This window comes from Hibiscus syriacus, unplaced genomic scaffold (assembly GCF_006381635.1).
Source record: "Hibiscus syriacus cultivar Baekdansim isolate YM2019G1 unplaced genomic scaffold, ASM638163v2 tig00110469_pilon, whole genome shotgun sequence".
NCBI lineage: Eukaryota > Viridiplantae > Streptophyta > Magnoliopsida > Malvales > Malvaceae > Hibiscus > Hibiscus syriacus.
In genome coordinates, this window is record NW_024062751.1 from 1,641,415 (window position 1) to 1,656,722 (window position 15,308).

Here is a 15,308-nt window from a genome sequence, read left to right on the forward strand (position 1 = left end):
TAGAAACAGCTTAAAGTGATTATCAAAATAGCAAAAGGAGTAAGGATGTTGTCAAAAAGAAACAGTGTAATGTGCAAAAGGGATGAATGGGTGATGTTAGGTGATACACAACGGAAATAAATAGGTCAAAACAAGCAATTGGGCATGTGATAATTGAAACTTCTAAAGGGCATATGTATTAAAGTGAATTTCCACTCCACAATTCTTCTTATTACTAGATTTTTGGCATGTGAATTGGTTGTTTAGTCGTTTTTATTTATTTATTTTTTAGGGTTGATTTGATATCATTGTGACTGATTAATATGACGATTATTTCATATCTTGTTGATCTTCCCTGCTTTGGACCCTCTGATTGGATTTGGATACTCGATTTGCGTTTGTGAATAGCTTTTCACGTCGCTCGAGTCTGATTTATTGTTCGTCAATGGTCTTTCAATAGTTTGATCCCCTTTTGTGGTTCGTTTGTTGATGTGATATGATCTGTTTGTATGTATCTTTATTCGAGTTTCTTGGTTAGATTTAATCTTTCCTTGTATGATCTTTATGTGGTCTTAAATTGCTAGTTTTATTTTAATGATTATAAGAAATCTTCCTAATTATGTACTTAATTTACGATTGTGATTATAAATCTTTATTTTAATTTGAGATATTTGCTATTTTGAATAAAATTAGTTATTTCTATAAAAAAAATCAATTAAACCTCCTAAAGACGTTTGATTTAATATAATTACTTCAAAATAAGAATGAGAAGAGAATTTTTTATTAATAGTAACAGCTTATTTTATTAAATAAAGAGGGAATATAAACATTACATGAATAATCTATAAAAATAAATAATCAATAAATTAAAAAGTTTTCAAAAATCATCGAAGTGAACATATTAATAATTTAATAATAAAATTGATCATTCAATAAAATATTAAAAATTGAATCAAACAATCGAATAAATGAATAAATATTATTACCCATTGTAAAGGACAAGGAGGAAATATTATGATTACTCGTTGATAAAATGACATTATCGCAACTCAATTCAATCGACAGTTACCTTCGATGATTACAAATGTCTATCGATATCTAATATGAAAATCTGGAGCAAAATAGATAAGTTGAATAACCAAATAAATGACATATGAATCTAAAGAGTCAAAGTCAATTATACTATTTAAAAAATCTATAAAAACAAATAAAACCATTATTTACAAAAATAATATAAATCATAGTAGGCATTAAACGAAGTGATTTATGATGATGATGAGCAAGACAATAATGGACAGGTGGAATAGGCCCTATCCCTGAGGACAAGCAGGGACTGGGAAAAAAGTGAATGGGCATGGGGGTTTGACACTATGGCTTTTCCTTGTTTAGGGGTCTTAATTAATTTGAGATTTAAAATTTAAAATAAGAAATAAGGATAACAATTTAACCCGAAATCAGCAGGTTTCAATCTGAACCGATTTAATAGTATCAATTTTTCAAAACGCTGAGTTCGTGTCGTGTCAAGTCAATTTTTTAAGGGAGTGAGATCGAGTCAGGTTGGATTTTAAATGGAGGGTGAAAAAAATTCCAACCTGATCCAAGATAATGTAATTCTATTTAAAAAAATTATTATTTTTCTAAGTCCTTATTTTATACTCGATTGGGTCAGATCAGATTTATACTCTTAAATTTTGGGCTAGAATTAAAGTCAAGTGGATGATATATATATAATATTCGAATCAGGTTAGATTCGAATGAATGATATATATTTTTTGAATCAGGTCAAATCAATCAAAAGTCTGATTCAATCCAATCCGATCCAATCACTAACAAGAAATGAGATGATGTCATTGTCAATTGGGCAAGACAAATGCACCTTTTTTTATTCACACCACTCAACATATCCCGTTTATCACTAGCGTTATCAAAGTTTGTACATGGTACACACGGGCTTCACTTCTTTGTTAGTAATGTGATAAAAATGGTGCCCCTCACCGGACAACATTAAGAAAAGAAATGGCATTGGATTCTATAGAATTCAAGAATCACTTCCGGTTGTCTTGATAAAGCGAAAGTACCATCGCGACAACAAATGACGCTACAGTGTCTGCCGACGCACTTGCTTGATGCCGGGGGATTTCATCGTCTCCAGAATCTTAATTTTGTCGAGCAACTCTTGGATGGTGCCGGATGCCTCCTACAATGCAAACCATTCTCAACATTCAAGTCCCTTTTGAAACAGAGCATATCGAATTCGTAAAAATAGATGAAATGAACGAAATTCGTGTTTTATCAGCGGCATCAAACAGGTGCAGGAAGAGAACGAAACCTTAAACTTTACGTTGGATATGAATAACAGTTGAAAGAGGGTGGATGGAATACAGCACCTTTAGCTTTTCTCTCAGCTTCTCTTCCTCTTTGTCTCTCTTATCTCTCTCCTCCGTGAATATGCTAATGATACTTTCTTGTTCAAGGTTCAGTTGCTCGATTTTTTTCAGTGCCTCTGAAAGCTGATATACAAAATAAACAAATAAAAAGAAGTGTAACGATTTATTGCATTTTACTTAAGCTAGTTGGAGAAGGGGGCATACCTCGAGTTCGAGTGATTGACGCCGGTTTCTTTCCTGTTGCAAATCGTTGAGCAATGGATGTTGATGTTCTCCCTCGTATTTTTCTAATCTACAAAAAGTAATAATGATCTTTTAGATTAAGGTCAGGTAATATTGAAACCCCATAAATGATAAAATAGATATGTTCTAAAAACCTTTCTTTTAATTCTGAATTTTCCTGTTTCAACTGCTCAAGAATACGCAAATCGGATTCAGGAAGAGAAGGCTCGTCATCATTCAGACCACGCTCCTGCCAGTTGAAAAAGTGATTATCGAGAAGACTTGAATAAAACGGTACAGAGAGACCATTCTTGCAGACAAAAAACTACAACACAAAAATAACTCATCTGCATGCAGATAAAACTACCAGAAAAAGAGAAGATGGATTAAAGATAACCAAAGCACAAAAATAACCTTAGAATTTGATCGTGTAACAAACTTTTGACTGCTCCCAGTAGCTTGTTTCTCAGGCAAGACCTCACACTCACCATCGCTGACATCTTGTGTAGAAGGAGATGATGATTTAAAAGAGCTTATTCCTTTTCCAGATTTTGCGGTGACCTTCGTACTGTTATCTATTGTTGCCTTTTTCATATTGTCACACTTGTTAAACACGTGTCCATTTCCACCATTCACTACATCAGGAAATTCCCGACTTCCTTTTCCCTTTTTGTTCCAATTTGAGGGTGAATACAACTTGTCCGAGTCTGTAGACAGTCTCTTGCGGCTGTATGTACTCTTCTTATTTGATAGAGTAGATTGTCGCAGATCATAATCAGGAAAGGTATCTACAGGATAAAAAAATCTAGACATCAATCAGGGAGTAACTTAAAGTTCAGTGTCAACAACAAGCATGTCTATATATATATATATAGAGAGAGAGAGAGAGAGTAATGGCATACCTCTGTCTAAAGACTGTTCTAAACCTTTCTTATTCCGCCGTGGAGCATAGCCAATTCTATGACAATTGGTGGTCCTAAAATAAAGAAGTCAAAAGCAATTAGAAACCAGCTTGAATCCAAAGCAGCAGTAGAAAGAAAAGTTGACATTGTTGGCAACAAACCAGTAAGTTTTTTGCATATCTTTTAGTCGTGTTTCAAGTCTAGCAAGAACCGTTGTACGCTCAAAACCCTGCTTATCATGAGCTGGCTCAATAAAATTAGCCTCCAAAACACCTGTCATAAGAAGGAAGCACATTAGACCCTTCTTTTTCTATTTTATTTTTTGTTTTGTGTGGTGGCTGTGTGTGTGTGGGGGGGGGGCCCAGCTCGATAGGACATAAACAAAGAAACTAAATAGGTGTGTTCAGTAGCGGAAATATACCAAAAACCCCACGCCCATCACTTCCAGCAGGATTCCAGACCCTCCAAAATGGCTGGAGAAATAGGTTATAAAGGAGGCATTAGGCAAGAATGTCAAAAGGAAAATATATGAATGGTAAATTTGACTAGCATGTTATGCAAAGTGCAAAAACACGCTGTCATTAAATGCATCAATTAAAATACAAGTGAAATTAATCCAATTTGCAATCCATGTGATACATTGTACTACAAGAAAATATAAAGCAAACCTTGATGAGTCTGTTTTTGTGATAGACATTGAAACCTTGAACATCAATATGATATTTGGCATCTTTCACAAAACCAATGGTCACCAGAGCAGCCAGCTAATGACAAAAGTGCAAGAAAACCAGGCATCAAACAAGCATATAGCAAAGCACATCGAAGATAAATATAATACTATTCAATTCTTACATTCAAATCCTTGGGGGCACCCTCGGCACTGGGATTTGGTCGATAGGTTATCATCTCGGTGAGCATCATATCATTAACTATGTTGTGATGCTCAACGTCTTTCCCACATAAGATGATTCTGAAGTTAACCGGAAGTCTCAAATAAAGCATCGATGCATAACTCTGCCAAATGAACACGGCAAAAAATATAAATCAATAACATATGCCAATAAATAAATGTGATATCTCAAGCTAAGGCATAATAAAACACAGAGCTTTTTATCAAGGGTAAAAATCATAATTTTTCTGCCATGGAAAAAGAGGAAATTGATGTTAGTTACCCTCAATGAATGTCTATACGTCAGAAAGTGTCTAGAGTTGGGATACTCTTTTGCCATTTGTATATTTTTCTCATCACGGTTAACACCTCTGAGTTGGATATCCTGCCAAGAATAATTCACCCCATAATTTCAAAATCACAAATGCATTCTATTCTGTTTGTATTTAGATTTTAATTGTAAAGAGAAAGTTCGAGACATACACGTTGATCGGTATGAAAATCAAGCTCCAAGAGCCCCTGGTCATCCTCCCAGAGATTATATATAATAATTCGTGTGCCATGGTCTTTCATCAGATTGAGCTAGAAGGGGGAAAAGGGAACAATTTACCACAATCATAATAGAAAAGCACGAAAAGCTCAACAGACAAGTACCAGTTACAAAACTGATAAAGTGATAATGGAAAAATAATGGACTAAAGATGATAACACCAAGGGAATACACTGAAAACCGTGCAAAGCAAAGAATATAGGTCGGAGTATGAAACTACTATCCCAGACACCCCATCCACAATCAAAATGATTTTAACTCAAAAAACAAAATTTTAGACCAACACTAGAAATTGTGAAATGAGAACCAGAATTACCTGACGAAAGAGGTCTGCTTCACTTGAAAATGGAGACCACTGCACTATAGTTTCCACATTCCTATTCCAATCACCGACAGTAGATCGCATCAACTTATTCCATTCATTTTGTTGCCATTCATAATCTAGCTGTTCATTTCAACATCCATAATGATTAAAGGGAACAACTAGAGCATAGTTTCTGCAGTAGCTTACCAACAATAAGCACATAAAATCCTAAGCAACATAACACATGATCCAAACTTGATCCCTCAACTTTCTCTTTTATTCTTTTCCCTATCCTGAAGAAACTGATGATTCCTAGCATGGCTTCTATAGACAAATAATCAACAAAAATACTTGGCTTAAGTGAGAGATTTACCTCTAGTTTTATGCAAGCCATTCATAGGACAAAACTTAGTTTAACAACCTATGAAGTGATAAATGGGATGATTGAGGAAATATCAGGCTAATGAAATAGCAGGGACTAATGAACTAGTGATTTATTTCACTTAGGACAATTTTCTCAGGCTTGCATGTTTAAAAAAAACATAAGTTGCGCTGAATAAATAAATCTAGGTCCATTGCATTGAACATATATCCACTTGGCTATTAAAGGTATAATGATTATCTTTTGTGTTACAGGCCCCCATTCCAAATGCAATGACAGTTACTACCACTATATTCATTGTACAGACAATGTGAAGTTTCTAGTTGACATTACCATGGGTACCACAATGTCTTCCTTTCCTGTGCTTGTCAAAAAAGTGTAGGATAGCAATCCAATGCTCTGCGTGGGGCTAGAAACACACCAGATGATATGACTACTTGTTGTAGCAACAAAACATAAATAATAAGTGGAGTTCAGAGAGGAAGTAGAATAGTTTTGCTAGTCAAAAACAAAAATAAAGCATAAAACATGGTTACACAGATTTAGAAATTATTGCCACTACTACACCAATGCATCGGGAACCAATAAGGAGAGGGTGAACTTAGGTTGAAGGTTATCAGCCAGACCAAGTATCAACAAGCAAAATGTTCAAATTTGAAAAAGTCATTGAACATGGGATTCTTTAAAAGATTCTGGCCGTTCTTAAAGGAGGACATTTTGAAATTTTTCAATGGTTTACTCCGGAAAAAGGTAGGAAAAGGTGTGAACCATTCCTTTATCACGCTGATTTCGAAGAAGTCGAATCCGGTGGGATTAGAGGAGTATGGGCCCATAAGCTTGGTGGGAGGATTGTATAAGATTTTGTCGAAAGTGTTATCAAAAAAACTAAGGGCGTGCATAGATTCGTTGATTGGCCCTTCGTAGTTTGCGTTTGTTCCAGGGAGACAGATTTGCGATTGCTCCTTTATAGCAAATGAAGGCATCGATTACTGGAGGAGGAAAGGGAGGAAAGGTATTGTGTTTAAAGTAGATTTCAGAAGAGCTTATGATTCAGTTGATTGTGCGATCTTGATCAAAACTATGGAGTATATGGGGTTCGGGCAGAGATGGCGGTCGTGGATTTTTAAGTGCTTATCCACAACTTTTATTTCGGTATTAGTAAATGGTTCTCCTACAGAAAGCTTCAACATATCTCGGGGATTACGCCAAGGTTGTTCATTATCACAGCTGTTATTTAATTTAGTGGGAGAGTTGCTAAACCTTTTGCTGTCCACGACAGTAAAGTTGGGCTTGTTTAAAGGATTTCAGATCGGTTGTGCTAATAGGTCTTTCTCGCTCTCTCATTTGCAATTCGCTGATGATTTGATAACATTTTGTAGCGCTTCAGAAGGTTAATTGAAGAATATTAAGAGAATTTTGGTCGTCTTTGAGATGTGTACAGGGCTGCAATTAAATCTTTCGAAGAGTAAGATATTTGGTATTAATATGGAAGAATCAACTGCCAAAGAACGGGTAAATTCAATCGGGTGTATGTTTGGTGTTTTCTGATAGGAGTAGCTTGGGCTTCCCCTTGGTGCCAGGCGAAACTCGGTAGCTTTATGGGAGCCAATTTTTAAGAAATTTTATCAGAAGCTGGCTGGGTCGAACACAGCGACGCTATCACTTGCGGGGAGGGCTGTTTTAGTAAAGTCTGTCCTAACTGCGATGCTGATTTACTATGTCTTTGCTCAGAATGCCTTCTGTGGATCGAAAAAAGTTGGATTCACTAATGGCTAATTTTTAGTGGGGGAGCTCGGCCCAAAAAAGATTATGGGGGTTTGGGTATCACATATTTAAATCTGATGAATAGGGCTCTATTAAGGAAATGGGTCTGCAAGTTTAGTAGCGAAAATGAGTCTTGGTGTAAGCGGATGGTGTGCTTTAAGTACAATTTAGATAGAAGGTCGATTTTGTTGGATAAGAATCTGCCTTCCATTTCTTCTTGGCTTTGGAAAGGAGTAATAAATAACTATTGGTCGAATGATACTTTTGGCCTTTGCTTCCGCAATCATTTTATTCTACAGGTGGGAAAGGGAAATTCCATTTTTTTTGGCATGATAGATGGCTATGCATCATTCCTTTGAAGATAAAATTCCCTAGGCTTTTCGCCCTGTCAGTAAATAAGGATGGGGTCATTGCGGATTATGGTTGTCTAAACAGTGGGAGATGGTTTTGGGATATACAAATGAGGCGAAATATGCTGGATTGGGAAGTTGAACAATGGATCGAGTTATTGTCAATGTTGGATAGTGTTAGTCTTAGATCGGTGGTTGATGATTGTTGTGTTTGGAAAAGGAACAAGGAGGGTGTATATTCGGTTAAATCATGCATTAATTTAGTATCAAGCCTGTCCGTTCCGGATTTGTCTTGGTCGAAGCTTGTTTGGGTTGAAATAACACCTCCAAAAGTGGAGGCTTTTCTATGGCAGTTTTTTCACCAAAAGTTGGCTGTTAAAACTGCTCTAATAAGTAGGGGTGTTCATGGGATCAAGGATCCTCTTTGCCCGCTATGTGGGTTAGAGCCCGAGTCGGTTTTTCATTTGTTCTTCTCGTGCAAAATAGCTTGGGGGGTTTGGGTGCGGTTTCTACGGTTGTGGAATATATATACAGTTCTGCCTAATAATCTCAAGGCGTTTATGTATTCATGGTTTGATTTATTACCAGAGTCAGACATTTCGAAATTCGTCCCGGGTGCTGTAATGTGGATTGTATGAAATGTCAAAATCAAATGGTGTTCGAGAATGGAAGGTTGGATCAAACTCTTCTATTCTTTTTGGCTAGATATACGGTGGCTGCCAAGTTCTCGGCAAAGAACTCAAATTTCCCTATTCTCCTAGATTGTCTTGTGGGAGACTTAACTTTGGCTGATTTGAACTTTACTCCTACGAAGAAAGTTTCCCCCACGTCATATCGGTGCCCCCCTCCTCCGGGTTTTTTTTAAAGTGAGTGTGGATGGGACTGTAAGTTGTAACTGGAGGTGCAGTGGTATCGGTGGACTACTTAAGGATAATGATTATAAGCAGTTGGGGTATTTCTCGGTAGCGTCCGGACCAGGCCCTCCGATCTTGCTGAACTAAAAGCAATTCAAGCTAAGTCTCTTCCTAGATTCGGAGTGGAGTGATAAGGGCGTCTATTTTAGAAAGTGATTCTTCTATTTGTGGAATATATACAGTTCTGCCTAATAATCTCAAGGCGTTTATGTATTCATGGTTTGATTTATTACCAGAGTCAGACATTTCGAAATTCGTCCCGGGTGCTGTAATGTGGATTGTATGAAATGTCAAAATCAAATGGTGTTCGAGAATGGAAGGTTGGATCAAACTCTTCTATTCTTTTTGGCTAGATATACGGTGGCTGCCAAGTTCTCGGCAAAGAACTCAAATTTCCCTATTCTCCTAGATTGTCTTGTGGGAGACTTAACTTTGGCTGATTTGAACTTTACTCCTACGAAGAAAGTTTCCCCCACGTCATATCGGTGCCCCCCTCCTCCGGGATTTTTTTTAAAGTGAGTGTGGATGGGACTGTAAGTTGTAACTGGAGGTGCAGTGGTATCGGTGGACTACTTAAGGATAATGATTATAAGCAGTTGGGGTATTTCTCGGTAGCGTCCGGACCAGGCCCTCCGATTCTTGCTGAACTAAAAGCAATTCAAGCTAAGTCTCTTCCTAGATTCGGAGTGGAGTGATAAGGGGCGTCTTATTTTAGAAAGTGATTCTTCTATTGCTTTGAAGTGGATTAAAAATCCAGAAGCAAGTCCTGGTGCCTTTGTTCATCTGGTTATGAAAATTGCCAAAGCGCGTGATGGATTATAATGTGACTATTAGGCATATTAAGAGATGTTTTAATTGGGAAGCATATAGTTTAGCTAAGTCAGGCGTAGGGTAATGTGGGGTGCTATGGTTGGGTGTGGTGGTTGAGCGTTTTGGGTGTTTTGTGGGGATGGTTTGTACTTAAAATGGTTTTACCCTGGATGTACTCTATGTTTTAGTAATAAAATTTTGGGCACTCTTTTCCTCCTTCCTATGTCCGTTGAGATACCTTTGTAGCTTGACGATTATGAAGGGGGATTTTAACAAGGCCCTTTTCTTTATAAAAAAAAAAGTCAATGAACAATACTTATTTACCCTCTAAAAGGACCCAATCTACCAACATTAACCGCTAGAACCTTGGACTAAGTAAACAATGATGAACCAAATCTAACCACTTTGTTACACTCAAGTAAACAAAATACACAGTTACTACTTAATCAACATACAGACAGAAGAAAAGTTTTTTACCAATAATTCAATGAAAATAAACATACACGAAACCCATCATAAACAAATGAATCAACAAATATTATACTGGACCAAAAATATTATCAAAGACTAACCGCTTTCCATCTTTTCCACAACACCGAGAAAATACAATTACATCTGCACCAAGCCTCATGGTACTAGTCTTGAATCCGTTGCCATCTGTAGAAAAGGAATACAAGAATTAAAACAGCTTCAGAAGAAAACAAATAAGCAGTATAAAGCAACTCTTTTCCAGATAATAGATATTCATAAATACATTGTCCAATGGTGTCTGCCACTTTGCTTTTTGCAGAATATCCAAGGGACATGCAGTGACGCATTTTATCGGGATCCATCCCACCACCGTTATCTGCAACGACATGCGAAAAAATCCAAAATTTTTCATGTTATCAACACAGAAATGAAAATCTTGTTTCTTTCAGGACCAGAGAAAAAATGTGATACTTTTGCCATAAAACAGCATTAAAAGGGTGAAGAAACTAAATACTCCCTGAAAATAACTATTTCAAGTAGCACCTTCATACATGTAGAAATAAGCAACTCAAAATGCGGAATAATCATTAGAAACATAAAGTGCATGTTAGACATAGTGAAATACCTTCAATTAACAACATTCTATTCCCATCCTTCTTACTTTTGAGCACATCTATGTTAACATATGTAGCTCCATTGCAAGCCTGAAATCAATAAATGAAGATACTTGCAAAACTAGGAAAATGAAAACAAATATTACACAATAGCATCAAGTACCTCGTCCAAAGAGTTGTCTAGAAGTTCCGCAAAAGCTGTAGAAGTAAAATAATAAACTTAGCCACAAAGGCCATAAGAGCAAGGAAATGTTAACAAGAGAAGAACAGCTAACAGGCATAGCAAAGTTGTAAAAATATGTCAGACTACCTCCAAGGGCCCATTTATGACTCGTTGCATTGGAATGTAGAAATTTTGGATGAACCCTGACATGATCCATGCCACCTACAAGTCAAATGAAATCAAGGGCACAAGCATTGAACAAAATCAACAAATAAAGAAAAAAATCCCGTACAATTAACAGTTTAGACTCCGCATGATTAAATTGGTAACTTGAATTTCCCAAGAAATTTAGCAATGCAAAAACAGAGTTAAGGGTATAGAGAGGTAAGCAAATTTTCAAGCAATGCAGACACTCCACTGCCTTCAACTTCGCTCATAACTCAGATTCTAATCTTCCGATGGTAACATGCATTTGTATACACTAAAAAAAGACTCAAAATTACTTCTGTTTCTCTAGGTCCCAAATTAGGAACGAAATTAACATTGTCAACTTGCAAGCAAGATATATGACTAAATTATTTACTACAATATAGCATTATAATTTACAGTAATACCTGTAGATAACTCCCAAGCGGCAGATGGACTCCCATCATAATCCCCGGCCTTCCAGAACTGCTTGCAAAGCACACTTGAACTCACACAACTACTTGCCGCCTGTTCCACCGGGTTCTCCGTCGCGGAAACCTCCGGGACCGCCATATTAGAGGACAACGGAATAGGATCCGGATCAACCGACGGTAAAGGAGCCAAAAACCCCAGCGGCAGCACAAAATCAACATCATTCACCTTCCGCTTCTTCGAAGCACTACCTTCAAGTCCTTCCCCGGTAGAAACGACACCGACCTCGCTATCGTCCAGGTCGTCCGAACCGCTCGAGTCCGAATCGCTGCTACTGCTGCTGAGCTCGATAACCGAGCAAATTTGTTCCCGTACAAGTTTCCCTCTTTCAGCAGCTAAAGTTTCCATGATCTCTTGCTTCACACGAACGTCCATGGCTTACCGGCCAAAATAAATAAAGACGGCGTCGGCGTTTGAGCTTCTGGAGTCAGGCAAAAGGGTTGTCGAATTTCCGTTTCACGCCGACCCCATGGCTTCCTGACGGTCTAAGTTTTTCAATTCAGTCTCTGAACCTAACTGCAATTCATCCCATCTTCAATAATTATGATAAAAGAACTAAGATTGCATCTCTAATGCATTTCAATGCAGCTCTAATTATTCATTTTCTTAAAGTATTCCGACAAAACGAGACCATGAAGATATAATTATATTATTTAATGCTTATTACTACTTTTTTATTTCAAATCAAATCTAAGGGTAAATTACACACATTTCTTAACGATTCAGTGAAATATTTTAATCTAAGGGTAAAATATTTCAGTTTAGTTTTGGTTGTTTTAATATTTAAATTTTTATTTTTTAAACTTAATATTAAATTTTTAACAAGTACTAAAATGAAATAAAAATTAAATGTTAGACATAATTTTGAAAATTGAAAGTTTAGATACTAAATCGGATTAAAACTAATAATTTAAGTACTAAACATTAACCTACCCAAAATTTTATTTGAAATTTTGTAATCCATTTCTTTCCAACTCTTTAATATGGATAAGTCATTTCCTTTGGTTTTAGAAGACTTTACCAAACAACATATAGAACAAGTTTACAACTCATTCAAATGATTAAGAATACTGTAATTATAATTATTAATTTTTATTATTATAAAGATATTTTTATATCTGTTATTCTATAAAAAATAAAGACATTTTTATTTAATATATAATATTCGAATTAAACAAGTAAGAGTAATTATTTAATGTGAGAATTTCATCTAGGTTTCACAGATTTTGATTCAACTCAATCTAGTCATATCAATTTTTTAATTTTAAAAATTTAAGTTTATGTTGGCTTAGGTTGGATATTTTAAAAAAAAAAAAGTGAAGTTGGATCACGTCAAGTTTGAGTTTGTGATAAAAAACACAGCCGACTCAATATAATATTATAATTATATCTATTATATTTAGGGATAATTATAGTAATCTACTTTTCATATTATTTTTTTCAATTAGAATATATATATAAGTCGAGTCAAATCAGATAGGATGTGAGTTTTAACCTAAAATATTAAGTCGAGTTTCAGGTCATATGCGACTCTATTAAACTTAGACTTAATTGAATACGAATAAAATAATTTAATTTTAAATCAAATTTAGATAACTCAAAAATCCTACTCAACTGAACTCACACCTAATCACCCCCTAAATTATATATTCCGTTCACTCATACTCATATAAACAAATATAGTAATGTTTTTTTTTAATTTTTTAAAATGGAAGCAACTAGTCTTATTAAAAATTAGAAATATTTAAAATTACGATAAGAGTTTACAACTATCAATATAAATAAATACATAATTTATACATTTTCTATAACATTAAAACTAGTCACTTCATATTATATAAGGACATACATGAAAAATGTTAAAAACTCAACAACAAAAAAACTCTAACAAAAAATAGATGCAAATAAATTTGACCGTATCGGCCAATGAATCACAAAAAAAGATCAAGCTATTGAAAGAACATCAAAAATTGCAAATCAGAGTTAAACGTAGTGAGAAACTATCCACGAACGTGAAATCATATATCCAAATTTAATCTCATGATCCAAAGTAGGGTAGCTCGGTAGAATATCAAATAAGCATAATTTTAATCAGTAGTGACATAATCAAATTTAATCATAAAAAAATAAAAAATAGAAACAACAACCAAACTACCGAGAAATAAAACAAAAAACGCATCAGAAAAACAGAATTATTCTTATTAAAACTAAAAAAACTGACGGTCCACTACTAGTATTAAAATTGATACCGTTCTTGGGCTAAACAAAATAAAAAAAGAAAAATTAATTTGATATATAGAAAACGGCAGAAATTCTGAAGAAAAAAGTAAAGAGAAGAGAGGTGCTATGGTTTTCAATTGAATCTATACACGCGTTGAATAAATAAGATGGAATCTGGATTACATGGTTAGTTCTACAACGTGTTGTGAATCTTTCGTCACCATAATAAATTAGCCTCTTGTCCCTCACTCTTAACTTTTCTTCAGATTCTGCCCAAAAGGACAACAACATATAGTAAAATGTACTACTTAAACTATTAGTTTTGATCCGTTTTAGTAATTAAATTTTAAATTTTTTTAAAATCATATTTAACGTTTAATTTTCATTTCATTTCAATATCTATCGTTAAAAATTTAATGAGTTTAGTACTTAAACTATCAGATTTTGCCCATTTTAGTACCTAAAATTTAATTTTTCCAAAAATTAATATTAAATTTTAGACGGGGTACTAAAATGAAATAAATAATTAATTTTAGGTATATTTTGAAAAAAATAAAAATTTAGATACTAAAACGGATCAAAATTAATCGTTTAGATACTAAAAGTGTAATTTACCCTACAATATATATATACATACACATGTTAAAACTCCCCACTAATTTACAATGTGATCTGCTCTCCATGTGCTGAATAACAACAATTAATCCCCAACGCAAGAGGTTTCCGTTTTGTCTTTCTTTTTCCCTCATTATTCGTCGAGTTTTTTTTGTTATTGTTGTTGGTTTATCGTACGTTCAATTCAAGTTTGATTCGATTTATTTTCGTTTTAATGTTATCCACTAAGAATTATGGTGTAGACACTCGCTTTTGTCAGAGTTTAAAAAATTATTAATTATTATTATTAATTATTATCTATCACGACCCACTATTATAACATTAAAATAATCAAACCTACCCACAATCCACACTATTCACTATCATAACTTAATCCAACCTACCACTACCCACTATCATAACCTAATCCAACCTACCACTACCCACTATCTATCACTACCTACCATCATAACATTAAAATAATCCAACTTACTCCACTATGCCCATATCTCAACATTATCCACAAAAAATGAACCCATAAAATTACATGCAATAATCGGTGGAGGGGAAAAAAGGAGAAGCATTTCGAGGAGAAAAAGAAAGGAGAAAAAATAAGAAGAGGAGAAACCATACCTTGATCGGAAGACCATCGGAAAGTCCAAAAGGTCGTCGGAAACTCTTCGTCTTTCGAAGATGAAGGATTAAGCGAAGCAGCTTTGAAGCTTCCGTGTCTGGAAGAGCTTGAAATTTTCATAGGTCCCATTTTGAACATGATATGGAAACTATTGGTCGTAGTTGCCCTCCCTTGAAATCATTCAAATACAATCTTCAGCGATGCAAAAGCTATGTCTGTGACAATGAGGCACTAGCTGTTGCACAAACTATGCCTGAATTACGCCACCTCCAACTTTTGGGGAATGGGTTGACGAATGAAGGCTTGCAGGCCATTCTTGACGGTTGTCCTCACCTTGAATATCTCGACTTGCGACAATGTTTCAGTGTTCGTCTGGTGGGGAACTTGAAGAAAAGAGGATCTTGATACCTGGTACATCCCCTCCGATTATGATGAATATGATTGATGCCATGGAGTAGGGGACTACTTCAGTGTCCAGTGT

The 15,308-nt window shown here is 35.3% G+C and overlaps 1 protein-coding gene across 2 annotated transcripts; it reads right to left on the minus strand.

Annotated features, from left to right (window-relative positions):
• Positions 1 to 1,830: 1,830 nt before the first annotated feature.
• LOC120127583 (protein MICRORCHIDIA 4-like) lies at positions 1,831 to 11,968 on the minus strand. Of its 2 annotated transcripts, none has more exons than XM_039145438.1 (20): positions 11,316 to 11,968; positions 10,849 to 10,923; positions 10,702 to 10,736; positions 10,550 to 10,628; positions 10,208 to 10,300; positions 10,026 to 10,110; positions 5,949 to 6,048; positions 5,246 to 5,374; positions 4,863 to 4,961; positions 4,663 to 4,764; positions 4,343 to 4,504; positions 4,159 to 4,254; positions 3,912 to 3,963; positions 3,652 to 3,763; positions 3,491 to 3,564; positions 3,003 to 3,376; positions 2,744 to 2,838; positions 2,571 to 2,658; positions 2,367 to 2,489; positions 1,831 to 2,176 (listed from the first exon to the last, which is right to left on the minus strand). In XM_039145438.1, the coding sequence occupies exons 1-20, from the start codon at positions 11,752 to 11,754 to the stop codon at positions 2,078 to 2,080; spliced, it is 2,511 nt and encodes an 836-aa protein (XP_039001369.1). In that variant the 5' UTR covers positions 11,755 to 11,968; the 3' UTR covers positions 1,831 to 2,077. The 2 variants fall into 2 exon arrangements, with proteins under 2 accessions (XP_039001369.1, XP_039001370.1); XM_039145439.1 differs by having other exon boundaries at positions 5,949 to 6,024; positions 11,316 to 11,966.
• Positions 11,969 to 15,308: the final 3,340 nt, after the last annotated feature.